The 26,943-nt window shown below is 40.8% G+C and overlaps 1 protein-coding gene across 3 annotated transcripts in view; it reads right to left on the bottom strand.

The window, feature by feature from the left end:
- Positions 1-26,943, bottom strand: part of CTNND2 (catenin delta 2) — an 894,910-nt gene that overhangs the window by 41,097 nt on the left and 826,870 nt on the right. For all 3 annotated transcript variants that reach the window (XM_064596859.1, XM_045863465.2, XM_045863474.2), the window contains 2 exons: positions 7,593-7,803; positions 853-937 (listed from right to left, as the gene is read on the bottom strand). In XM_064596859.1, the coding sequence (XP_064452929.1) occupies positions 853-937; positions 7,593-7,803 (296 nt within the window). The remainder of the gene's footprint in view (positions 1-852; positions 938-7,592; positions 7,804-26,943) is intronic.

Raw genomic sequence — 26,943 nt, 5'->3', positions numbered from 1 at the left:
TGTTCCCTCAAATCTATCGTAGGATCATCAATCATTTAAACTACCCACATGGGCTGGTCCGGTCACGATAAAAACCACTCTGGGATACACTGTTAAAAAATTCTTCCCTTCTAACCAAAAAGGAAGAGTTATACACCCTTTATTTAGCATCCCTTGGAAATGAGGTATAGAATCAAAGTGCCTAGATGTGACACTTTTCCCTGATGATTTTATTTTTAAACCTTTTTGGGGTTGAACACCTCTGTGAAATGTATAATATAAACTCCCTCCCGCCTCCTGAGAGTGCGTGGGACAAACATGCAGCTGTCATCAGGAACATCAGCCCTCTCTCTGTGGCCAGTGGCTCAGTGAGGGGCGGGGCTAGGCATATAGGAGAGGCTGTTGGGTCTTCTCCTCCTTGTTCTTGGGCTGTGATACTTCTCGGCTTCCCGAATTGCTTTATATATATACATTTTTTCGTCTTCTCTCCAACATTATTGCCAACACCTATCTATGCCTTTTTTTTCCTTGGCAAAATCACTTAGTTCATTAATTTTTAGTCTATTGTACAATATGGACACTCAGGAAAACAAGCTTATTTTCTTTTCTGTAAGACAACCTAGGGTAAGACCCTATGAACATGGGTCTGCCCAATCCAGAAGATTCATGGATCTTAGTGTCTGTCCGGGGACACTTAGTGACCCTTCTCTTCTGCTTCTTCATTGATTGTCTTGCTTTATTTGCGTTTCAATCCCTCAGACTGTTGGACAAGTCCTTTCCATATCTGTGATGCACCTTGTTATGACCTGATATTGGGTCTTTGGGATCAGGGCCTGTGTGAACCATGAACCAAGAAGGTAAAGCAAACCTTACCTTTTTGTAGAGACTCCTCAGATCTCTGTACTGCCACATGCTGTTTAGGACCTGAGATGCGGCCTTGACCACTTTTGGAGAGTGTCTGATAAAGAAAAGACAAGACGTGTAAGGTAGTGAAGTAGGGTAGTTGGGCTTCAGACGGACGCTGACTCATCAGGAATTTACAGCATTTACAGGAATACACGTCCTTATGGCCTCTGGCTCTTTGCCTCTCAGCTGGGCAGAAGTGCAAGGGATGGTCTACCAGTCTCCAACCTTACTCTCCTCAACACAGCCATGAGGGCAAGTGACAGGAATGCATTCAATTTGGCAAAGGATTTTCAAAATGCAAAAGGAAGAGCAGGACCTTGAGTCTGAATGCAGATGTAGTGGAAGAGAAAGAAAAGTCGCGATCAGTAAGGGCCAGAGTTGGGAGTTTGTTTGTTTTTTTTTTTAAAGATTTTTATTTATTTATTTGAGAGAGAGCACATGAGAAGGGTTAGGGTCAGAGGGAGAAACAGACCCCCTGCCGAGCAGGGAGCCTGACGCGGGACTCGATCCAGGGACTCCAGGATCATGACCTGAGCCGAAGGCAGTCGCCCAACCAACTGAGCCACCCAGGCGCCCGAGTTTATTTTATTTTATTTATTAATTTTTATTTATTTAATTTTTTTTTATTTTTTTTTAAGATTTTATTTATTTATTTGAGAGAGAGAGAGAGAGAAAACGAGACGGGGGAGGATCAGAGGGAGAAGCAGGCTCCCCGCCGAGCAGGGAGCCCGACGCGGGACTCGATCCAGGGACTCCAGGATCATGACCTGAGCCGAAGGCAGTCGCTTAACCGACTGAGCCACCCAGGCGCCCCAGAGCTGGGAGTTTTAATGGCAGTGTGTGTGACATCTGTGTGGTAAGTAAGAAGGAGAAAAATATTCATTTTCTCAACTGAAGCAGGAGGGCATATAGAGCGTTGGCTCTCCGGGCCTGCATGGTGAAAGGGAGCTACTCTCCATTTGCCCAGGGGGTTGGCAGCGGGAGAAGAGGTGTGCGCATTCTCTCTCACACTTACATAGAGGAATGCACGAGCCCTGTGTACAATTAAAGTTCCATCCTGTGGACCACAGTGAGAAACTAAAACCACATAAACCTTCTGACTGTGGTTCTTAGCATTTCCTCGAGTCATGGCTTTAAAATCGCTATACAACGCTAGCTCAGCATTTCGACTTTTGGGTCAGTGCCCATCTGTGTCTCAAAACAGACACGAGGTCCATAAACCAGTGTTGAGTTAATCTGATCTCCTTGGAAGTGATTCTGGCCAGTGGTGAGGGAAACTGTTCGTTACCTGTAGATTCTTTATTCTAACGGCTCGTTCCACAACCAGCAGCACAATGTTAGTGGTTGCCAGGGACGCCGTGGCCTGTCTCAGAGACGGGCATGTTTTTTTCCTAAAGGGTCAGATAATAAATATTCCCCACTTTGGGGGGCCATATGGTCTTGATCGCAGCTACTCAGCTCTGCAACTGTAGCACGAGAGGCGTCATAATAATACATCAGCGAGTGGAAGTGGCTGTGTTTTGAGCAAATGTTATTGACAAAGGCAGGAAGTGGGTGGGATTTGGCCCCTGGGCCATAGATTGCTGACCCCTGGTCTATGTGTATGGTGACTCCTGGAGTCAGGCAGGACGTAACCATTCGTGAGGACCCCAAGGTGAAGTCTGCCCTGAAGCTGACCAGTGCTGCGGCCGCCCAAGGACTCCCAGAAGAGAAAATCTGAACTGAGACCAAAAATGCCTTTGAAATAAAATGGCTTTTGAAATAGAAAGTGAGCAGATGGTGAGATGGGCTGAGGTTGAGGCTGGATTCAAGAGCCAGAGTAAGTGGCTGTTGTGAGGATGTGCATGTTGTAATGGAATGATGAGATGTTAATACATGGTCCATGACATGTCTGCTACGTTCCTGGGTCCTCAAGTTTGCAATTTAGACCAAGTAAGTTTAAGGTCCCTTCGTCCATTTGCTTACTGGTAGCATTAACAATCATTCTTGCTATTTTTATTGCTGAGATGGAATTCGACTTTGGCTGTGTTTGAAAATACTAGTTATATCATGTATTTTTAGTTTATTTATTTATTTATTTATTTATTTATTTATTTATTTATTTATCTATTTATTTATTTATTACTTTTGGTTTTCTTTTTTTTTAATTTAAATTCAATTAGCCAACATATAGTACATCATTAGTTTCAGAGGTAGTGTTCAACAATTCATCAGTTGTCTATGTCATGTATTTTTAAAGGAAAAAAAAATGTAGAGTCCTTATAAATTTCAAAAATTTTTTTTGTCTATGAAAGATGAACTATAAGTGACATATGTATTTTCCTTTACTAAAACGGATGGTCGCTAAATGATTGTATAATTTATGCTAGTGTCATGCTCTAAACGTAATATTAAATTCCTTTGATTTTTTTTTAAAGATTTTATTTATTTATTTGACAGAGAGAGACACAGCGAGAGAGGGAACACAAGCAGGGGGAGTGGGAGAGGGAGAAGCAGGCTCCCCGCAGAGCAGGGAGCCCGACGCGGGACTCGATCCCAGGACCCTGAGATCATCACCTGAGCCGAAGGCAGACGCTTAATGACTGAGCCACCCAGGCGCCCCTTAAATTCCTTTGATTTAAAGACAGAGAATTTTAGGGCGCCTGGGTGGCTCAGTTGGTTAAGCGACTGCCTTCAGCTCAGGTCATGATCCCAGGGTCCTGGGATCGAGTCCTACGTCGGGCTCCCTGCTCTGCGGGGAGCCTGCTTCTCCCTCTCCCACTCCCCCTGCTTGTGTTCCCTCTCTTGCTGTGTCTCTCTCTGTCAAATAAATAAATAAAATCTTAAAAAAAAAATAAAGACAGAGAATTTCAGATCTTTTCCTGGATGCGGCCACAGGTACATGTTAATCTTATATAGTCAATGCTGAACAATGCTGTTATGTTTTGCTGTATTTTATCATTGTTAGCTAGGTATTTGTCCATGACAATAGTCAAGCAACTCTTGAGGAACATATATGAATATTCAGGTAGTGGTAAGGTAGCTGAGACATATCTAGTATGCAAAAATTCCTTGGAAACAGTGTAATATTTTGTTTCTACTTCTTGCTTAGTTACAAAATAGAAAAAGACTACGAATGTGTAATGAATAGTGGGTTTTAACTTCTCAATTAAAATGCCAGTATATTACAATATATAACATGTGAAGGTCAAACAAACACTGCTTTTTTAGACTTTAAAAGTCCATCACTAGATTGGTACCATAGCAACTTCTACTTGAACAACTATTACTATTGATTGAAGGACTTGAACAATTGAGTGTTTCTAATGTGACAAGTGACTATAGCCTAAGCCACAGTACACACTTCCTCACTGACAAGCAACAGATGAGACGGTTGACAGCTTTTCTGTCTTACGACAAACTACAGTGACACATGCAATGCACTATTTCCTATATAATTTTTAAACTTAGGAAAAAACACAAATGTACCCTCAAAGTAGATGGATGTGGCAGAATGTCCATAATATGTGTTTCAAACGATGTGAAAAGAATAGTTTATCAAGACTTGAAAATAGTAAGACTCCTGTAAGAGTCATTAATGATTACACAATGTCTGATCCTCACTAAAGTTGTGCAATTAGGGGTGACTGAGGATGTCAGCTGGTGCAATTGGTTGTGTGTGTTCAGCACAGCTATTCCAAGCTGTAGGACACCAGAACTCCAGTCCTGGTGGTTGTATTAGCAAGCTACAGTTCAAACAGACGGTGATTGATACCTCACTAGTCTGACTTGTTAATAGCACAGCATGTTTAAGTTTGTGTATATTTAGAAATGAAACATACAAATGCATCAGAATGGAGGATCACAGGTAGGCACATTTTTCCACCTGTGTTTTATCTTGCTATCTGAAATTTAAAAATCAGGTTTGAATTAAACTTGTTTCTGATAATAATTTTTTAAGGACATTTTAGGGAGGACAGATTTGCAAGGATTTTGTAAATTAACTAGAGCAAACTGCTATCCCTCCCCTTTCCAATTATTAACTAATCCCCAATTTCAAAAACTCTCTTTTCAATAAAGAATTTCTGTTTTGTTGAAATGTGGCCAGAAGGCCTTGGGAATCTCAGTGCTTCATGTCATAACAGAATTGAGTGAAGTGGTGAGTTTAGTGTTGAAATTCAGAATAATTCTTCTGGATTTCTTTTTTTTTTTTTAACTTTTTTTTTTTCTCTCAAGATTCCATTTGTTTATTTGACAGAGAGAGAGAGAGAGACAGCGAGAGCGGGAACAGAAGCAGGAGGAGTGGGAAAGGGAGAAGCAGGCTTCCCCCTGAGCAGGGAGCCTGATGCGGGGCTCGATCCCAGGACCCTGGGATCATGACCCGAGCTGAAGGCAGACGCCCAACAACTGAGCCACCCAGGTGCCCCTCTTCTGGATTTCTTGAAGGGTATTGAGAAGCAGTAACAAAACTGAAGTGTAGGTGGGAGATGAGGCTATATGCAGTTATAAAAACCCTGTTTTGATCCTCAAATTAATCATTATATAAAAAAGAGGTAAGGGGAGCCTGGGCAGCCCAGTCGGTTAAGCACTGACTCTTGATTTTGGCTCAGGTTGTGATTTCAGGGTCATGGGATCAAGCCCTCTGTCGGTCTCTGTGTGGAGCATGGAGTCTGCTTGGGATTCTCTCCCTCTCCTCAGCTCCTCCCCCTGCTTTCTCTCCCTCTCTCTTTCTCTCTCTCAAATAATAAATAAATAAATTCTTAAAAAAGAGATAAGCAGGAGAAATGGGAAGATGCCCAACTCCACCCATTTCAACACTTCTTATTAAACTTGGTGTAAATCTTGACTATTAACATTGGAAAAAAAGGTCAAGGAACAATGAGATGAAACGTCACTATTCCATAAAGAAACTTCCAATCAAATCAGCAGACAGTTATGAGATCATCCATAGTGAAAAAAACATCCCGTTAACAATAATCAAGATTGGACAAGACCTAATAGGACCATTTTCTGGACTGGCAATGTGGATGTACACTCTTTCATGGATGGTTTCTTCAAATGATTTTTAAATTAGTTTCACCAAGTAATTTTCTTTGACCACAGGACTGATAAAAGCATCTCTTCTCTTTTAAGGCCCATTGAGGGATGTTTACTGTAGTAGGGATGCCCACACAGGTGGAAGAAATTAATATATGCCAGACCACCCCTCAAACTTTCTCGTCTTATAGTTCAGAGAAAAGAATCTTTAAACATCTCACCAATATGCACCAATATGTTGGAGTGTTTTTGTGGATGATGGTCTCATTTTGTGTGTGTGTTTGCTTAAAAAAATTAACATATTAAGCTCCTAATGCTCAAAACAGAGAAGCATTTTAATTAGAGATTCCAAGGTTCTACTGAAGCTACATGAAGAAGAAAACTGTGTGGTCTCCTGTCTATGTGGAACAGCAATTTATTTGAAGTCCAATATAATAAGGTATAATTCAAGCCAACCATCTTTCTTGCACCATTATTACATGAGTCCAATGGGGCTCCTCTACTTGATATAGAAAAGTACTGGAATACTAATACTAAATTGTTGATTAAACTTACTGGAAGGTCTCAGGGTGCTTACATAGAAACCTGAGACTTCTTTTCTAACACAATGGTAATATCCTGAATCAAATGAAATAATGAGAGAATTTCCAAAAAGTCTAAGTTTACCTCCCTCACAGCCTTTAACAACAGAAGAAAAATTATTTAGCATTTAGATGTCAAGAAATGAGGGAGGTAGGGAATGAAAAGTCAAGAAGTAGACTTTTGATAACAAAGGGTTTACCCTCTTAATCTCATTGGTTACACTGAGAGATTTCCAGGAGGCAAAATTTAATTAAGGTTTGCGAATGCTTCTGTAACATTGACAGCTTGCTGATATAATGACGCTCTGGCTGCTGAAGATATGTTTTGGTTGCATGCAGTAAGATACCATTGATTCTTAAATCAAACTGGGGACATTTCCATTCTCAGTGGTGCGGTTGCTTGGACACAGAGCCTTATCTTTCTTTATGCCACTTGCATAAAAGTCCTTCCTCACCACCATCCCCTCTGCCTGGAAAACTTCTATTCTTCCTTTAAGACGTGATTATCACTACTTCTAGGATATTATGACAGCCCCTTCCTCATTTTTACACTGTGAAGTATAGCAGAGTGCCTCATTAAATTAAACAATTTGCCCCAAATGTACAGTTAACATGGGAGGATGGTGGGTCAGCACTGAGACGCCCCCCTCCTTTTGCTCCCCCCACCCTCCCTACATGACTCACTATGCACAGCTGAAGAGACAAAGGGCAAAAGGATGTGGACCGTCATCAATACTTGGACCTGCAACCACAAAGGAACAGCAACCAAAAGATACCTTCACATTCTCAGGTTAAGCTGCTTGTCGAGTCTATGTTGGAGGAACACACTAGTGTGTGCATGCTGGATTGTCAAGTCTATCTTACCAGGAACATAGCAGTCACCAAGTCATGAGTTAGTAATCAAATAGAAATTATCAGGAAGATCAGCTCTCATCACGGGGCGGGAAGACTGGAAACCATGTGCTATTTCCCTTCTCTTGATTATTGGCGACAAATGCTTTCCAGTGACATTCAGTAGTGTTATCCATAACCGGCTGGATGTTGGACACACTTAGAACTAATTCTACCAATACCAATCCTACAGAGATACGAAGTCACTGTCCGACTTACTTATCTCCTTTGCTTTTGGAGATGCCAACCAACTTCTCAATGCCGCCAGCATCCCGTAAGGCCTTGGCGTTCTCCATGTTCTTGGTGATCACCTCGTGCAGGGTGCAGCAGACGGCTGTCACCGTGTCATCCGACATGGCCTTACTCGCCGCGTTGTTGCTATTGTTCCCACCTGGAAGCCTGTGGACGAGGTCTCGCATGGCATATTTGCCTTTGGAAAAAGAAAGTCAAGGGAAGAGTTGAAATGAGGCCAAACTGGAGGAAGAGGGCAGAGAAGAAGGTAGGGGTAGGGGAGAAAAAGAGGACACAGGAGGCTACGTGAATGCAACATTGTCCATTTCCCATCACTGAATATTCTGTCGGGTCACTGTGAACACACACAGAGAACAGACTTTCCTCATGGTGAGTGCGTGGATTTTTGGTGCTAGACGGATGTGGGATGGAATTTCTGGGTGAGTTAGTTCACGCCTGTAAGCCTCAGCTTTTAAAAACCTGTAGAACAAGAACAATAATGGTACCTATATCACGAGGCTGTTGCAGAGATTAAATGAGTAAATGTGTGGACGGCATGTCACCCACAAGGATTACTGAGGATGCAAGACTCAGCAGGGGTTGGCTATCAGTGGGTTCCTGCTCTTCGGTCACAGAAGTCAAGAAAACATATGGTAATTCTGACATAACTTCAAAACTACCTCCATAGGAACTATGTTGAGGCCTGAGCTACTTAGCAAATAAGAGTCAGACCACAAATATGTGGAGGTCATGATCACGTACATAACTCCTGACCTCTGGCCTTTATCAAGCAAAGAGAAACATTTAAAGCAAGGGAGAGAGACTTTACAAATAATGTATAGCTAGGTGTTCTCTGAACCAGGATAACCCAATGATCCGCTGGTCTCCCTGATGGGATTTACTGTATGGCTCTACCGTATAACTTTTACTAATTTGACACATTCTTCTTTGCACGAAAAACAAAGAAAATAAAATCCAACTTTGCTTCCTTGACTTGCTTCATCATTATTAATCTTGCTACTCCTAATGATAAAGATACTTATAATGACATCTTTATGGAGTACTTTTAGTTTACAAAGCATTTTGGGCATTACCAATAACCCTACAAGACATTAATTCATTCCCACCTGCAGTTTCCAATTCTGTCCTATTAATTTACTTCTGGAACTAAGTAAATGAGTGCCTGTAGCAAAGTTGGCTGTTCTTAAATGTTTCAGATGGAATTGGCATGTGTTCAAAGCTAAACTCCTTCCTTGTCTCCCATCCCCCAATCAGACATGTTTAGCTAGCTCCTGAAAGTCATTTGAAATGCTTTGCCTCCATACATGTCTCTAAAGGATAGACTCTGGCTGTTTAATCCTCTGGTGTGTGGTGCCCGGGGGTAAGGAGGGGAGACTCAGGGCGAAGGCAGTGATATCTCCATTCCAGGCATTAATAAATAAAACATAGACCCTTGTCATTTTGGTATCTGCTCTTATCCTATGTTTAGGTGGCTTATTTTAGCTTGGACAAAAAAATGCTGATGTCTAAATTACTGAAATAGGAAAGTGTCTTCGTTCGTTTGATAGCTGAGAAGTATCTGACAAAAACGGTTTGCCTGAAAACCTCCAAATGTAGCCTATTTGTTTCCTAAAGACAATACTTAAAATAGTTTGGAGAAGATCCTTTGTGCCTGGGCAATCCTCTGAGCAACTTGCTGTATATTTGTCATTAAATCACACTCAGCTCTGGCTAAGAGTTTACTTTTGTTGAGCTCAACATGCTGAGACGTCATTAGTTCATTAACCGGCACAGACTGTCTTAGGCAAACCTGAGTTCCATGGATGTGAGAAGGTGGATGAATGGGGTCTTAAAATTTTTTCTTCCTAAGGGAAGTGAGAGAGGAAGGAAACAGAAAACTATTTCAATGATTATGCATCCAGGGGCATTCACACTCCCGACCGAGTACAGAGGACTGGTTTGTGACCTTGGACATCGCTGAGGTTGAAAGCAAAAATGAAAGGAGAAAGAAGAATCGGTTGTAGCCTTCTTCAGTTTTTGCTGTTACTGTCATTTAAAAAATTATACCAGATAAATTTGAAGGTGTGGATTCATCCTGCATTGTTTCCGAATCCATGAGCCGTGAATGAAATGCGAGGTGTCCCCGTCACATTCAGGGGGCATGGGCAGCTGCTTTCTAACCCACAGCGGCCTCTCTGACTTGCCTGGGGGTGCTGTACAAACACTGTTGTTTTCCATTGACTCCACAGTGTGGAAAATGACAGGAGTCACTACCATATATAACCAACCACAACCTGTCAAGGAAACCTATTGGAATGATTTTATTTCTAATATTTCCAATAGAGTTCACTGACATTTTACTGGACAAGTGGAGATTTTTCATTCAGTCTCTTTATTAGCCTATTTGGAAGGATATATTTTAATTTATATTTTTGACCATCCAAGTGGAGAAACAAATCAAGTAACATTATTCCATAGAGCAGAAGACCTCCAGACAAAGTTTGTTCATTCTTTTAAGGGCATACAATCGTTTTAGCCTACAATTCTGCTGCTGAGAAAAGCTGTCTTCTCATACTGGAAATGGAATCCTATCTTCATGTGAAATTTGGGTAGCAAGAACAGCTTTTTTTTTCTTGAGTTCATAAACTTGGAGGCTAATTGGGTGGGAGAAAAAGAAAACAGAAACATAGAATAATTACAGTTGCAAGCAACCTTCTGTGGCAGACTAATAACAGGAGTCCAGGGAAGGGAGACATTAGGTTGCTCTGGGCTTGTCACAGAAAGCTTGATATAGGAAGTAAACATTCAGGATTTGTTCTATAGGTCAGGGGAGCCCCAAGATCCACCTGATACTCTACAAAGAGAATTCTGGTGCCTCAAGAAGGAAAGTTTCAGGGGCGCCAGGGTGGCTCAATCGATTAAGCATCCGACTCTTGATTTCAGCTCAGGTCATGATCTCAGGGTCATGAGATCCAGCTCCACGTTGGGCTCCGTGCTAGGCGTGGAGTCAGCCTAAGTAAGATTCTCTCTCCCTCTCCCTCTGCCGCCCCCACTCACGTGCCCTCTCTCTTTCAAAAAAAAAAAAAAAGAAGAAGGAAGGTTTCAGAATAGAAAGACTGAAGGTTGGAGAAACAGGTAGTCTTTTTCTTGACAATAAAACTCTCTGTCTCTGAACTTCTATTGAAATTGTAAGCATTACAACTCAAGGTGATTTGTGCCCATAATTGTTCTATGTCCATATTTTCTTTGTTCTCTAAATTTCTAAACAACAGAAGGAGTGAAAAAAACATTCTTGCTACCAATAGGAGGAATCTTGGCATCCCCTAGCCCCCCAAACTTTTGGGTCCCTAAGGTCTGAGATTTCTTCAGAGGTAAAAGGAGTTCACTCTCTTTAGGAACTAATTCCCTTTTTGTGCCACGGGGTGATAAGAAAAAGTTGCAAGGGGGGTGAGCCAAACTGCAATTTTCACAGACTAACACCATGAAGGGAATAAAATTAGTCTCTGTTTTTGTTTGGTTTGGTTTCAGGGAGAAATGGATAGAGGTAAGTTTCTTCTTGGGCTAAGGAGGAGAGTGGCCAGACCCCCAGATGGATGCCATATCTTCAGGAACCCAGAGGAGGAATCTTGGAGGTTCTGCACGGGCCCTGAGACATCAAGAGCACCCAGAGCCCAGCAGTGCCCCTGTGGTGCACTGGGATGCTGTGTGGATGCAAAGGAGATCATAAGCAGACAGGCCTCACCTTGGGATTGAGTCTGGCAAGTAGCAGAGGAGCTTCCTGTCTTAGGATGAACTGCTGAGGGCCACAGAATAGGCCTGTGGTATCAGCCACCCACTGCAGACTGACCCACTCCCCCTTTCTCTGGATTTAATTGGTTTAATAATAAGTGAATGGTATGGCACAGACTGAAAGTCACAGAATGATTCATGCCATTTAACAGGCAACTATAATATATCAGGACAAAAACAAGGGCTTGTGACCTCGGAGGTGGCTGAGGGTCAGGGGACAGGATAACAGCCGTGATGGAGAATCGTAGGATGAAATTGACAAGTGAAATGTTGGGGGTGATGGAAGAAAGAAGATTCAGGAGTCTCTAGCTGGGGCAATGAGGTGGGTAGTGAAAACCAAGTGCATTTTACAATTTAATAATCACGGACAAGTTGGATTTCTATTGTATTTATTCATGCACAAAAAAACATGCAAAATTAGTTAACCTTATATGGCAGAATAGTACAGTGAAGTCCCATCAAGGAAAGAAGCTGCTTCATCAGGTTCAAAAGACACCTAGATTTGTGAAAGCAAAATGGATACCTTGGCCTGCCTCCATTTGCAAGAAATATGCACTCCATCATCCACTGTCATGGAATCACATGTTAAAAAAAGAAAAGCATGCTGCTCCCTCAGATTGAAACAAAACAAAACAACTTCGCAGCCTCCACACTACCACCAGCCAACAGATCACTCTGTTTTGCTGAAGTTCCTGGTAGAAATGAACACTTGGGTCCTTTCTTCTAAGTTACTTAGTCGCTGATGAAAAGAACATTATTTCTGATATGCAATAACTGGTATGAGATGACCAATAACTGGTATGAGATGACCAGTGGAGATACTGTCATTGTGTGAATAAACTGTGTTTCCATCAATGACAGACTAACTGTAACCTTGTAACTTTGCTACCCTTGCCTCTGGGTGCACGTGTGTGTGTGTGTGTGTGTCCTTTAAATACTTGTATGTAAGACTGTTGAGCCAGTTTTCTAAGTTCAGAACCTCTGGAAAATTACAAATAACAATTATTTTCTCTTTATAATATTTATTTCTGGAGTCTTCTGTTTAAAGTGTCAGGCCCATGAAGGTGCAGATGGGCTCAGGAGATCTAACCAACAGTGCTGCCCAAGAAGGACACTCTTAGCAAAGCTCTCGTGCAGGCAAGGGCTGATGGAAATTTCAGGACGGTGCAACAGGGCTCTGCTCTTGTTGACTTCTTCAGCTTCTGTGTTTTTTGTTTATGACTCTCTTTCTATTTCTAGTTCAGGACTAAGCCTATTTCTGGTATTGATTTGTGTGCCACCACTTGGTTTCCCCATTGGTGGCAGCGATATTGAGTAGTGGTTTGTGGTCTAACCATCTGTGATCTGTAAGGTGGCAGACAATAGAGAAGTCACTTGAATCCCTTCCAATTATGTATCTCTTTTGATCACTGATAGAGTCCTTTGTATAGCTGGTCTTTGGGATGACTCAAATGTCTTTGTAAACTTAAATCTCTCAAGCCAACTTTAGAGAAAAGATAATTTAAATAAAAATGTTGGAATGGAGATCAGTGCTGGGTCAGAAACATCACAGCTCCTTTGTCTCTGAGATCTTAGCCCCTCTTTGGCTTCTTTGTTTCTGGGGCTACTAAAATTGGCCTGTGAGTTTTTGCTGAGATGCTCTAAATTTACTCTTTTCTTTTTCAATTTTTTTTTTTACTGTGGTAGAATATACATATTCTAAAATGTACCATCTTATCCACTTTTAAGTACACAATTTGGTGATATTAAGTAAATTTTTATTGAGCAATATCACCACCATCCATCTCCAGAACTGTTCTCATCTTGCAAAACTGAAACTCTATACCATTAAACAATAACTCCCTACCCTCCCCATCCTCCTAACAGCCAACATTCCACTTTCTCTCTTTACGATTTTGACTACCCTAAGTCCCTCATACAGTATATATCTTTATGTGACTGATTTATTTCACTTAATATAACGTCCTCGAGCTTCAACCATACTGTAGCATATATCAAAATTTCTTTTCTTTTTAAGGCAGAATAATATTCCATTGGATGCATATAGCCCATTTTGCTTCTCCATTCATTTGTTGATGGGAACTTGAGTTGCTCCCTCATTTTAGCTATTGTGAATAATGCTGCTGTGAACATGGGTGTACAACTATCTTTTCACTTTCCGTCTGTTTATGTCTTTGTGTTAAGTAGAAGCTAGACAGGAGTGGTGGAAGGAACACCCCAAGGCAGAGTCTCAAGGCTCTGAAGGGGGATGACAGAGACCCGAACTAGAGGCAAGGATGGTGATAAGCTAAACCCTGGAAGCCTGGGGGCACAACATCCTGACCTTATGGCTTCCAAGACCTTGGAGCTGATGAGCCAAAGAGCCACAGGTGTGGAGTATGCACTCTTCTCTTCCACCTCTGCCCCAGAGTAAACCCTAGACTCATTATAATGCATTTGCATTGTGGGAACAGTCTCAACAGATGGAGGAAGGCCTCCATGACAGTTCCCATACAAACCTTGTAGGGTAAAAAAACTCCCCTTCCTAACCTGTGGGAGGAGTTTCCCAAATGATTGGAAATAGCCTCCATTAGAGACCACCCCACCGTAAGTCACAGCTCCTGCCAGCCCAGAGAGACCCAAGAATATCCAATCCCAAAACCACTTAGGGGCCATTTCCACTTCATGGAACCTGTCCTGTTCTCCCACTTTGAGAGTGGACTTTCACTTTAACAAACTGCTCTGTGCTTGCTGCTTTCCTTCTGGCTATCTTTATTTTTTATTTTGAGCGCCAATGCCTGTGTAAATCTTCTCCTTCGGAACCCAAGGATCAAGATCTCCATCCACATGACATAGACTCTCTCTCACCCATAACATCTGGATCTAAAGTGAGTCTCCTGTAGACAGCATATAGTTGGACCATGGTTTTTAATCCATTCTGCCATTCTGTTTTTTGACTGGAGAGTTTAATCAATTTATATTTGAAATAATTAGTGGGGGGCCTGGGCGACTCAGTCGGTTGAGCATCTGACTCTTGTTTTCTGCTCAGGGTCATGAGATTGAGCCCTTCAGTGTGGAGTCTGCTTAGGAGACTCTCCCTCTTTCTGTGTCTCTCCCCTGCTCTCTCTCTCTCAAATAAATAAATAAATCTAAAAAAAAATAAAAGAAAAAAGTTACTGATAAGGAGGGGCTTCCTTGTGTTAGTTTCCTATTTGTTTTGTATATACCTTGTAGCTTTTTTTGTCCTTCATTTCCTGCATTCCTGTCTTTTTTGTGTTTACTTGATTTTTTGGTAGTAAAATGTTTTAATTACCTTCTCATTTCCTTTTGTATATATTCTATAACTATTTTCATTGTGGTTACCATGGGGATTACATTTCATATCCAAAAGTTATAAAATTCTAATTTAAATTTATACCATCTTACTTTAATAACATATAAAACTCTATTTATAGCTCCATCCCCATCCTTTTCAGTTATGGATGTCACAAAATTCCATCTTTGTAAATGTCATAGGTCTAAAAAAATAACTGTTTTTTTTAAATGCATCCATCTCTTCAATCACGTAAAAAACATGGAAAACAAGAGTTACAAACTGTCATGACAGTAATACTTGTTTTTGTAATTACCCATGTATTCACCTTTACCAAGATCTGTATTTCTTCATAGGATTCTAATTAGTTTATTCCAAACTGCAGGATTACCTTTGCTTGCAGGGAAGTTCTAGTGATGAACTTCCTCAGCTTTTATTTACCTGGGAATGTCTTTCTTTCTTCTGCACTTTTGCAATACAGGATTCTTGATTGGCAGGTTTTTTTTTTTTTCTTCTCATCAGTTTGAAAATACAGCCCATTGCTTTCTGACCTCCAAAGTATCTGATGAGAAATCTGCTTATAATCTTATTGAGATCTTTTTTAATGTAATGAGTCACTTCTCGTTTGCTCAAGATTCTCTCTGTCCTTGTCTTTGGACAGTTTGATTATGTGTCTCAGTATGGGTCCCTTTGGTTTATCCTCCTCAGAGCTGGTTGAGCTTCTTGGATGTTTATATTCACATCTTTCATCAAATTTGGGAAGTATTCAGGCACTATTTCTTCAAATAATCTCTCTGACCCTTTCTCTCTCTCTCTCTCCTTCTTCTGGAATTTCCATAGTATGTATGTTGGTCTGCCTGATGGTGACTCACAGATACCTGGGACTCTGTTCACTTTTCTTCAGTTATTTTCTTTCTGTCCCTAGGATTTGATGATTTCAGCTGTCCTGTCTTCAAGTTCATGGATTCTTCTGCCTGCTCAAATCTGCCTTGGAATCCCTCCAGTGAATTTTTCATTTCAGTGACTGTCATTTTCAGCTCTAGAATTTCTTTTCTTAAATTTCCTTTTAGGTTTTCTATCTCTTTAATGATATTTCCATCTTATTCAGACATCATTAGCTTAACTTTCTCTACATCACCTTTTAGTTCTTTGAGCATCTTTAAGATAGTTGTTTTAAAGTCTTTGTCTAGTAGGTCTGCCATCTGGTCTTTCCTAGGGACAGTTTTGTTGGTTTATTTTTTTCCTTTGAATGAGCCATACTTCCATTTCTTTGTATGCCTTATGATTGTGTGTGTGTGTAAAAGTAGACACTGGAATCTAATAATGTAATCCTGGAAATCAGATTCTTCCCCTTCCCCAAATTTGCTGGGGTTTTTTTTGTTTGTTTGTTTTGTTTTTGTTCTGTTTTTGATTGTTGTAGGCTGTCTCTGTGCAGAGGATCAGCCTGAGGTATAAACTTAAGGTCCTCTCAGGTCTTTTCTGAACTTGTGCCTTTCCCTGGGCACATGGGGGACTGTTATTTTCCTTTGCATATCCATTTGCTTTTGAATGTCCTAGTCTTTTAAAGTCTGGTTCTCAAAAAGAATCAAAGGGGAAGGGAGGGTGCCAACACTTTAATTCCCCTGGAAGTCACCTCAGCCAGCGGGGAAAGGGCTTGCAACAATGAGAGGTGTGCAAAAATGGCTGTCTACCTCTGCGTCTGTACCTCCATGATCAGAAGCAGCAGTGATCAGAATGCAGATCCTTGATATTTGGAGGACAGGGTCCTTGCTGCCCACCCTGGTTCCCAACAGCTGCATGCAAGCTGCTCGGGAACATACACATAGCTGCCAGCCCAGTTGATCCCGGTGAGGGTTGGGTAGCTGCTACTATGTTAAGAGTTGAAATTGACTGAAGGGGCACCTGGGTGGCTCAGTCTTTAAGCGTCTGCCTTCGGCTCAGGTCCTGATCCCAGGACCCTGGGATCGAGCCCCACATCGGGCTCCCTGCTCCGCGGGGAAGCCTGCTTCTTCCTCTCCTACTCCCCCTGCTTGTGTTCCCTCTCTCGCTATGTCTCTGTCAAATAAATAAATAAAATCTTTAAAAAAAAAAAAAGAAAAAAGAAATTGACTGAAATTAATCCCTATTTACCATCCAAGCTTTCCCTTGAAAGTTGCAAGCCTTCATTAGACTCCTGAGTTCCATAATACATCAGACACATTTTGTCAATGTGGGGAACCAGAAACCTGTGCTTCCTACTCTGCCATTTCACCAGAATCCTCTCCCCAGTCTGAAGTTACTTTTGGTCAGTGGGTGAAGATATAAAAGTGAGGTGCTGATCTCCAGATGACTGTATGTCTGTAGGTAAATGTGAAAAGAGCCTTTGCCCCCTTGCCAAAGGGAGATTATTAGTCTTTTTACAATGCTCTGTCAATAGCCATAGCTCCTTCTGTAATGTGGCTAGCACCTTTTCTTTCTCTTTGGGGAACTTTTGGAGCTAATGTATCATAAGAATCTGTCATTGTGTAACTATAAGGGTATCTAAAATAAATACTTTATTATAAAAGAGGAGAAAACATACAAAAAAAATCTATATTTTAAAACTGATTTATGTGGCTTACAGACCAAGAGGTGAAACATTCAAGAGTATTGCTTGGTTATTAAAGAAAAAAATTGAATAATTGTTCACATGGGTAAGTTCTGAACCAAGCTGCAGTTATTTCTTGCCTTAATACATCAAGGACTTATATCTTGTGTCCCCTGAGAACTCTTACTTGAAACTGCCTTCCCCAAATTTACACCCCATAGTCAAACTAGTAACTCTTTAAAAAATGTCTTTTACAAATCTAAAACCATCTTAGGGCTTTCCCGGACTGTTGCTCGGTAATATCAAAGAGTTTTCTTCCTCACCTTATGAAATGAAGTTACTTTGAAATGGCATTCTACAGGTTTTTATTCAGTTTAATACTAGAGTGAGAGATGGCCTATTTATCAAGCTTCCAATACAAAAAAACCTGGCAAATGAGGAACTCCACCTCCACTTAATCATGGCAAGTAATGCCTCAGCTCTTACGAACCTTCCACTTTGGTTAAAAGCATGCTCCCTTTCATGTTAAAGAATGGCACAGTAATGTTTGTTTCAAAACAACAAGTTTTTGAAAGAAAGATTCCATTTCTAGGTTTAAAAGAGGTTTTTCAGTTGGTGGTAATCCTAACGTAATCTTTATGGGATAGATAATGAGATCCTGGAGATTTTCAGTGCCTCATTGTCCATAATGCCTACTCACTTTCATGCTAGCCACCAACCCCTTATAAAACTAAACTCTCCATTTTGTTATCACTGGTTGTGATGAGTAATCAGAGCCATTCAACCTTATCATCAACAGGTGGGTTCTGATAAGCCATTCAACCTTATCAACCTTATCATCAACAGGTGGATTCTGATTTTCTTTCATGCTTGCCTGGAGACCCCTGCTAGAGCCACAGATCTGTAATTGGGTCCGTTGGAAGAAACATCAAAATCACCTGATTGAAGAACTCCAACAGGTACTCTTAACACTTGAGACAATAAATAAATAGGCTCTTGGCTACAGGTACCCCTGTAGAGGTGACAGCATCACCACAGATGAACAACTCTCAGACTGCTAAGAGATTCAGTCACGATTTCCAGAACTCATTCACTTTGAAGGGCTGCTAACTAACTCAAGGTCAAGAGAACAAGGATTAATTACTTAGGCGAAATGAAACAAATTTAATGGTGGGGAATGTATTTTATTTTGTTTTGTTTTGTTTTGTTATGTTATGTTAGTCACCATACAGTACGTTAGTTTTTGATGTAGTGTTCCATGATTCCTTGTTTGTGTATAACACCCATTGCTCCATGCACTATGTGCCCTTCTTAATACCTATCACTGGGCTAACCCATCCCCCCACCACTCTCTCCTCTGAAATCCACAGTTTGTTTCACAGGGTGCATAATCTCTAATGGTTCATCTCCCCTTCTGATTCCCCCCCACTTAATTTTTCCCTTCCTTCTCCTAATGTCCTCCATGCTATTCCTTATGTTCCACATATAAGTGAAACCATATGATAATTGCCTTTCTCTGCTTGACTTACTCCACTTAGCATAATCCCCTCCAGGTCCATCTACGTTGATGCAAATGGTGGGTATTCATCCTTTCTGATGGCTGAGTAATATTTTGAATTGGGCATATTACCAAAGCTTCCTTCTTTCTACTTCCTCTATCTTTATTGCTTGATTTAATAGGTTATTCTTATAAAAACTAGATGGAACATTCTTTAAATGGAATCTTATTCTAATTACTCCTTCGGAATTCAGAAAAACATACATTAAAAATTCTTAAAATAAGTAAGATAATAAATTATCAGGGAAAGTTAATAATAATCCTATAAATATAACATATGTTGATTGGTTTTATTGCCACAACTTGCAATGGTAGTTAAATAATATAAAAAATGCCTTGACTAATCCATTTACTTTCTTTGACCCTAGGTTTTCATGGACTGAACTAGAATCTATCCTCCTTTCTAGTAGAATGTAATTGAAAAAATCAAATCTGTACCCCTAGCCATGCCATAGAAAGGTAACATTGAAGGTAAATATAATTTAATCAGACATGACAAGCTCATTAGAAAAACAAGGGCATTTTGTAGGTGGAATTATTGTCCACAACATCCTCCCAGGCTTGGCTTGTGCTTATGGTTTAAGGGACCCCACCCTCAGCGAGCATGACTAGAGCACTGAAAGTTACAGCTCAGAGAGATGCAATAATCCGAGTTCTAGGTAGTGGCAAAGTCACTCCGTCGGTCCTGGGTTACTGATCCCAGTAGTTGAGCTGAAAGGGAATAAAATATTTCTGCGACGTAAAGGGACCAAACTTACAAACCCAGGCGCTCTACAAACAAAACAAAAATGAACTCTCAAGATTTATTATCATATAGGTCTAGTTTTGATAACTGCGCAAAGAGGTCTTGGTGAGTGAACCACCCTGCTTGCTATACCTACATCTGTACAAATGGTCCAAGAAAACCACTGAACTGACGGTCAGAAGTGAGAGAACAGCTAAGTAAACATCTGCCTCTTAGGAGCAGAGCTTCTGCGTCAGGAGGCACCGTGAAGGAGCACAGTACCTCATTCCACCTCCACTGTGACCGTGCGCTCGCCATGAGCCTGTCACAGCGGAGAATCAGGAGAATAGAACAAAACCAAAAAAATCAACCCAAGGAAACAAATCAAAAAAAGAAAAAGAAATACAGGATGGCCTTTCCAATCCTAGTCCCAAATAATGAATCTTTGAGTCATTTGCTAGCAGTTGCTTACTTTCTGAATCAACCTTATCTCTGAGATTTGCATACCAACATGCGACAGATGATACGATGAACTTGTGAGAACATCACTATTTGTCCAGCATGACATGACCAGCCCAACCTTTTAAACCATGGTAAAATTGTGCTTCTTTATTTTAAATGGGAAAGACTGGTGCTTACTAAGTCTGGATGCCTTGCAACATTTTGTAAGTAAAAAATTACTTTCGCTTCATGCTTCTGTCTCTACATTTTCCTTGCACAGAATGGAAAATAGCTGTGGCAACACCAGCCTTCTGGTCTAATCATGTCAGTGCCTTTTTCCCAGAATGGGACCTGTTCATTTCCACCTCTGTCCCTTTGCTCCAGCTGGGTTAGAATAAATATTTAATGAGATGCATTGATTTTCTAAAAAATGAACCATAATGAACCTTGTTCTATGGATCTGCCAGTTCTTTAATTGATTAAAGATTTATTCAAATAGAGAGAGAGAGAGAAGGCATAGTAGAACGGGATCAGCTGGAGCCAAGGCAGAGGTTGAGACAAATTCTGGAAGAAACACAAAAATCCTTATGCTTTTTTCTAGTAACTATGATTTAAAAAAAACAAGTACAGACTTATAACACATTTAAGGACCAATTTCACATGCCAGGATTGGCAAGCAACTGGTCTGAGAAAATGATTCAAAGGATAACTCAACCCTCCGAATGGAAATAATACTAAACAAAGCAGAATTTTACACTTTTATAGTGTATGGTGTGCGGTTCTCTCAAGAGTTATTACCTCCAAATAAATAACCTATTCCACTTGTTTGGAAGACAAAAGGAATTGTACTTTTTAGCACCTCGAGATCTTATCCAGAGATTTCACTGAATTAGATATTGAGAAATTCTATACTTGTTGAGAAGTAAGGTAATAAGTAGAAATATGGACAAGGAGGTGGCTAAGATAAGTATATTTAATTTGTATGAGAATTGCTCTAAAAATAAAAATGGCAGTTAATTAACAAGAAGCTTGCTGAAGCACCTTTTGAACTAGAAATAAATTCATTTTTGAGAAATTTTGAAATGAGTCCGGTAACTGATGGGACACATTATAACAGGATTTAAGTAATTTGATTAAATATTCAGCATGATAGCCAAAATAAATTTTATCTCAATTCATTGTCTAATTTTAGCAGAAAGGAGGTAAAAGTGAAAACTTAAACTCACTGATTCTAGCCTCAGGGGAGAAACATAGGAGGACATTTTATTTTTAGGTCAAGATTGTTATCCAGCAAAGACCCAAGAACTCTCCCAGGATGAAAATTTCAGAAGACAATAGTGTGAGACAAGATGAGTTTGGCATTTTCGTAAGCAAAGTTTGTTTTCAGGAACAGAAGTTGAAGGTAGTTTCCTACCTGACATTAGCACATTGGAATAATAGTAATACATTGATTAATGCAGATAATGACGAATTACAACACTGCATTCCCCTGGTGTTGCCTTCTCAAATTCATTGACCCCTCTGCCAAAATAAGAATTAGTCTCAATAAAGGTCACAAAGAGAGGGAATCAGTTACAGGTTTTCTTCACATGCTACTGCTCAAGAGTACATCCTAGGGCAGCTTAACGTTTTCAAGAAAAGTTACATCTATTGTTTCCATTTCTGCTTTGCATCTCCCTAGGGATATAACAAAGGCAGGTGCATTTCTAATTTATGTAGAAGACAAAGGCAGTCCAAAGAGATTAGACAATGTGGGTAAGGTTGCAGAGCTAACTGTTTTCTGATGTTGGTACCTCTCTATGGTTAGAGGTACCTGGCTAGAGCTCCCCTCTCGGACCCTGCCCTCCTCCCTCCCGCCTCTGAGCTCTTTCTACAGATATAATCTTCCTTTTAAAATTGTTTTATTTTTTTTAGATTTATTTATTTATTTGGCAGAGAGAGAGAAAAAGAGAGAATGTGCACATGCAGGGGAAGCAGCAGGCAAAAGGGAGAAGCAGGCTCCCCACTGAGCAAGGAGCCTGATGTGGGACTGGATCCCAGGACCCTGGGATCATGACCTGAGCCAAAGGCAGCTGCTTAACTGACTGAGCCACCCAGGTGTCCCGTAATCTTACTTTTAAAAAGAGTTTTTAAATTTGAATATAGTTGACACACAACATTACATGACTTTCAGGTGTGCAACATAATGATTCAACATCTATGTTATGCTATACCCACCACGCGTGAATACACAGGTATAATCACAGGTATAATCTTCGCATCTGTATGACACCGGCCCTGAAACTCATTTACTCAGTCAGTCATTCTACAGACACTCATTGGAGTTGTGTCTAGTTAGCTTACACATTAACCGATCTTTCCAGGGATAACATAAACCGAGGACAGAGTGATCTCTAACAACATGTTTACTGATGCATCAACAAACAATTTACATTTGACTCTACAATGTAAAAAGATGCAAAAGTAGTGCTTGGATGGATGAGAATGGGCTTCACACCCATCCTGCTCCTATTTCCTCCTCTATGACAGATCCCGGGAATACTCATGCTACGGGATGCTGTGTTCTACAAAAGGGTTTCTCTGTAGCATTGTGTGGGAAATTCTGTGCTTGACACTCAACTCAGAGATTTACAATGTATATTAGCAAAGTAAAGGTTCCAGTCCTGCCGTTAGACAAAATGAAGCCACTGGTGAACTTGGTTTAACATAGAATTTCCCCAATATATCTGAAGAAGGAAGTCTTTTTGCGCATGCTACCCATTCCCTTCCCAGAGTACTGGGATGCTGGGAGACTCACCCGGGGCGGCCCTGCCGAGTAAGGGCAGTGATGTTACTGCTCCTGTTTCTATGCTTACATATCACTGGTAGCCCCAGATCTTCAGCACCAAAGAAATCCCAGTTTCATAATAACTTGATCTAATGTGGACAAGGTCAGAACTAAAAAATTGCTCTGATTACATAAAAGAGATGGCCAGAGAGAGACAATGTACAGTAGAGTATTTTAAGTATTGGCTGATAGGAGCAGCTCGCCCTAAATACACCTTATTCCTAACTTCGACCATCTCGTTCTTATTTCATACTCCCCCTACCCCCATACTTTGTTCAGAGGACTTCATAAACCGGGGAGATAAATGTCACAGAAGAAGTTCTTTGGCTATAATCCACCTTCTCTATTAACCAGTGAGATTCTGGAGGAATTCCCAGTATAGGTTTTCAAATAGAGGAGGTTCATGGATTGAAATTCACTTAATTTTGTTTCCCAAGTTGCTTTTCTTCCTGGTACTGACCAGCCAAGCCAAGTACTGATTTCCACTAGGCAATTTTAATTCTGATTTAAATTACTGAGCTGAGCTTTGGATGCCAATGGATCTTATGTGGCTTTGGGTGATGGGTTCCCTAGGGTCTGACTTGGCTTAGATGATCGACCTTCATAGCTGAAATAAACCTCAGATGACAAGTAACTCGAGGCATCTGCAGCTGTCTGGATCATCAATCAATCTATCCCTCTAACTCACATCATGGGCCCTAAATTATATGCTCAGAACTGAACATGTTCCAGATCTTATAAAATTCCTGCCTCCTTTATATTTAGGAGACAATGTCCTTCATTAGACACAAGAGGATTCAGAGCAGTCCTTACTAACAAAAGTAAGAATACTTTTAAAAAAAAAAAAAACTTCTCATCATTTGTCCTCACTTTGAGATTGATTTTTAATAGTATTAGTTTACAAAACTTGATGTCTAGGTCAGAGCTTATTTTCTAGTTTCTGCCTGTGGATTTTTTTTTTCAGAGTAAAGAAATGTGGCATCTTTTGTATTTTTATTGTGCACAGAATTCCAATTTCAAGAGAAAGAACATCAGAACCCAAAGATATTGACAAATTATTTTAATAAAAATTGGTTTGTGTTTTAGCTATTTCTCTAAATTCCCTGGGTAGTGAAAACATTTCTCTGATGAACTGTAAAAATATCTTGGGCTATATAATATTGCCTATGTTTTCCTTTATTAATTAACCATGGCAAACATTTCATATGGATTGCTGGCATTTCTTATGTATTCAGAACACCAGTGTTCATATTGTAGGTTTATGTTGTGTGTATAAAACTAAACTTAAAGGATTTATACTTTGATGAGCTTAAAAAAAAAAACTTCGGTGAGTGTGCTTGTGCTATACTAAAAAACCAATAACTATTATATGGGTTATTCACAAGGTAATAAACAGAAAAGAAATGAGATATGAAGACAAAGAATTAAAAAAGACAAAATAGATATAAAGACAGAAGCAAAAAATGAGCTTAGAAAACCGAAAATGAACCAAATTTTGTTTCTGTGAATCTCAATCAAAATAATTCAATATTAGATCTGAATCCAGATGACATATTTATAACTAGAGCAACATTTAATACTGTAAAATTCTAAGAAAGGAAAAAAAAAGAGTTGGATAGTCTTTGGGCAATTTCTTTATTGTCATGGGATTTCATTTGTAGCAAAGGAGAAAGATATGACAAATGGAAGAGATTGCACAAAAGTTTAAAAAAGCAGGAAACAATTACACCCAGAGCTGCAGCAGGTCAGTTGCCCTAAAGCCCAGCAAAGTGGCTGGTGTTTGAGTTTTCTTGTCTAAACTGTCACAGTGTTTGGAAACTCTAAGTGCCTATTTGTCTCTCATACTATGGAGCCCCGGCCGGGGAGAAAGGCTGTCGTCGTGTCCGTTTGTCTGAGAGCGACGGGCTCGCAGGCACCCACTCTGCATTTTCTCGCAGTCTGTACCATGGACCGCAGCCTCCGCCTGGTCTCACTGCTGTGAGGTTTGCAACCATTCACTTGGTAGGGATGACGTCTCCGCAGTGTCACCTTCTAAAACAGAGACATGAAGCATGCACTGCAGACTCTGCCCGGGCACCCTGTTGAGCCTAATTCAGCCTGATCCAAAAGGATCACACAGGAGCCTACACACTGGTCTACGAACAGTTTAATTATTATTATTAAGGATCATGGTTAGCATCACCAAATCAAACCAAAACAATCCAAAAACCATGCAAATCCAAACCAAGCGTCAAACAAAAACAACGAGGCGTCTTCCTATTATAAAAATGCTTTCCATGCACATTTTGTAATCTGCCATGAGCAGTCCCTCTACCTTCTTTTCCAGTCGACAGAAACTTCGAGGACGCTCCTAAGCATGTACGGGCTGTTAGCTTGTCCGAAAGCATGAAGATCAGTGGTGTTGGTTTGGCCTCATATAATTCCATGAAGCTACAGAGAGTCCCCACAGCAACTACTTTCCTTCCGGGGACAGATCGTGAAGGTCAAGTAAAGGGGCTGAGTGATGGGTGAGGACTGGAATAGAGATATCCAAGAAAGGGGCACCGAATCCTCTGGTGGATCTGCTCTTCCTCCAGGAAGTCAGGCTGGAGCACAGCTCCAGAGGGTTTGGGGACTTCAGGGCGGTGCCCCTCTCGGCCACCATCGGTGACACCTGGGCTTCCTGAGCCTCTTTTCTTTCCTTCTCCGTTAGTTTCTGTGATTGTTTTAACAAATCACCACAAATGGGGTGGTTTTAAAAATCAGACATTAATTTTCCCACAGTTCTTGAGGACAGAAGTCTGAAATCAGGGTGTCAGTCCGCACCCCCTCTGACAGCTCTCGGAGAGACTCCTTCTTGCCTCCTCAAGCTTCTGGTGGCTTCTGGCATTTCCTGACTTGGGGCTGCAGGACTCTGGTCTCTGCCTCCATCCGTGCGTCTCTGTCAGCTCCAGGTCTGTCTCTTAAAAGAACGCTTATCCTTGGATTTAGGGCCCAGCTGGGTAATCCAGGAGGAGCTCAAAATCCTTAACTTAATGACATCTACAAAGACGTTTTTTCCAAATAAGGTCACATTCACACATCCCAGGGATTTGAATGCAGGCATGTGTTTTGGGGCCACCATTCACCTGACTCTGCCTTCCTTCCCTTCCCCAACCCTTCATTTTTCTTAATGAGTGCTCTTTTCCCTTTTCTGTGTTCTTTCCTTTCTTTCTTCTCTTGCACCAAAGACTCAGGCCTGTCATCCTTGCTGGTTTTAGCCAGAGAAATTCAGTGACTCATCCTACCCTGTGGTGAAGAGCAGTTGATGGTTTACTTGGTGTGGAATGTGGGTGAATAAGGGATGCTGCTCTTTGTAGGTGGAATTGTGCCCCCTCCCCCCATTCATATGTTGAAGTCCTGGGCCCTATTGTCTCAGAATGTGGCCTTATTTGGAAATGGGGTCATTGCAGATGTTATTAATTAAGGGAGGTCATACTGAAGCAGAGTAGGTCTCTAATCCAATACAACTGGTGTCCTTATATGAAGGAGAAATTGGACACACACACACACACATACACACACGGAGATTCTCATGTGAAGATGAAGGCAGAGATGAGGTGATGCTTCTACAAGTCAAGGAAAACCACCAGAAGCTGGGGGAGACACAGAACAGATTCTCCTGCAGAGACTCAGAAGAAACCTGCCCAAATCGTCTAGCCTCCAGAACCATGAGACAAGATATATACGTTGTTTAATCCACTGAGTCAGTGGGGCTTTTTTACGGCAGCCCTTGCTAACTGATATGCTGCTCAACACAAGTTTAGAATAGTGACTTTGAAGAGAGCACAAATAATAGTTAACTGGCTTTTGTTTTATTTTACAAATATCCGCACGTCATCAGTCATAGGCAGTTCCATGTGCTTTGTCATTTCACATCGAGCACATCCAGGCATCTGCTTGAGTGACATCCCCACCTCCTGGGTCTCCAAGATTAGTGTTTAAGACAAAATAACGAAAGTAAATAAACATTAGTTAAGTAAGAATGATGATGGATCAGCCCATAACATCGGCTGCAAGCATTGTTGTCATACCACTGGATTCTGCTTCATCCTAACCCATTCAAAAGACAGCTCACTTTGCCTTCCCCAGAGTCAACCACACATAGATGCAGTGCTGATGTG

The sequence above is a fragment of the Mirounga angustirostris genome, unplaced genomic scaffold, assembly GCF_029215605.1.
Source record: "Mirounga angustirostris isolate CCGP_5_RB_7025 unplaced genomic scaffold, mMirAng1.0.hap1 SCAF_7, whole genome shotgun sequence".
Taxonomy (NCBI): Eukaryota; Metazoa; Chordata; class Mammalia; order Carnivora; family Phocidae; genus Mirounga; species Mirounga angustirostris.
This window is presented reverse-complemented; position numbering and strand designations above follow the sequence as displayed.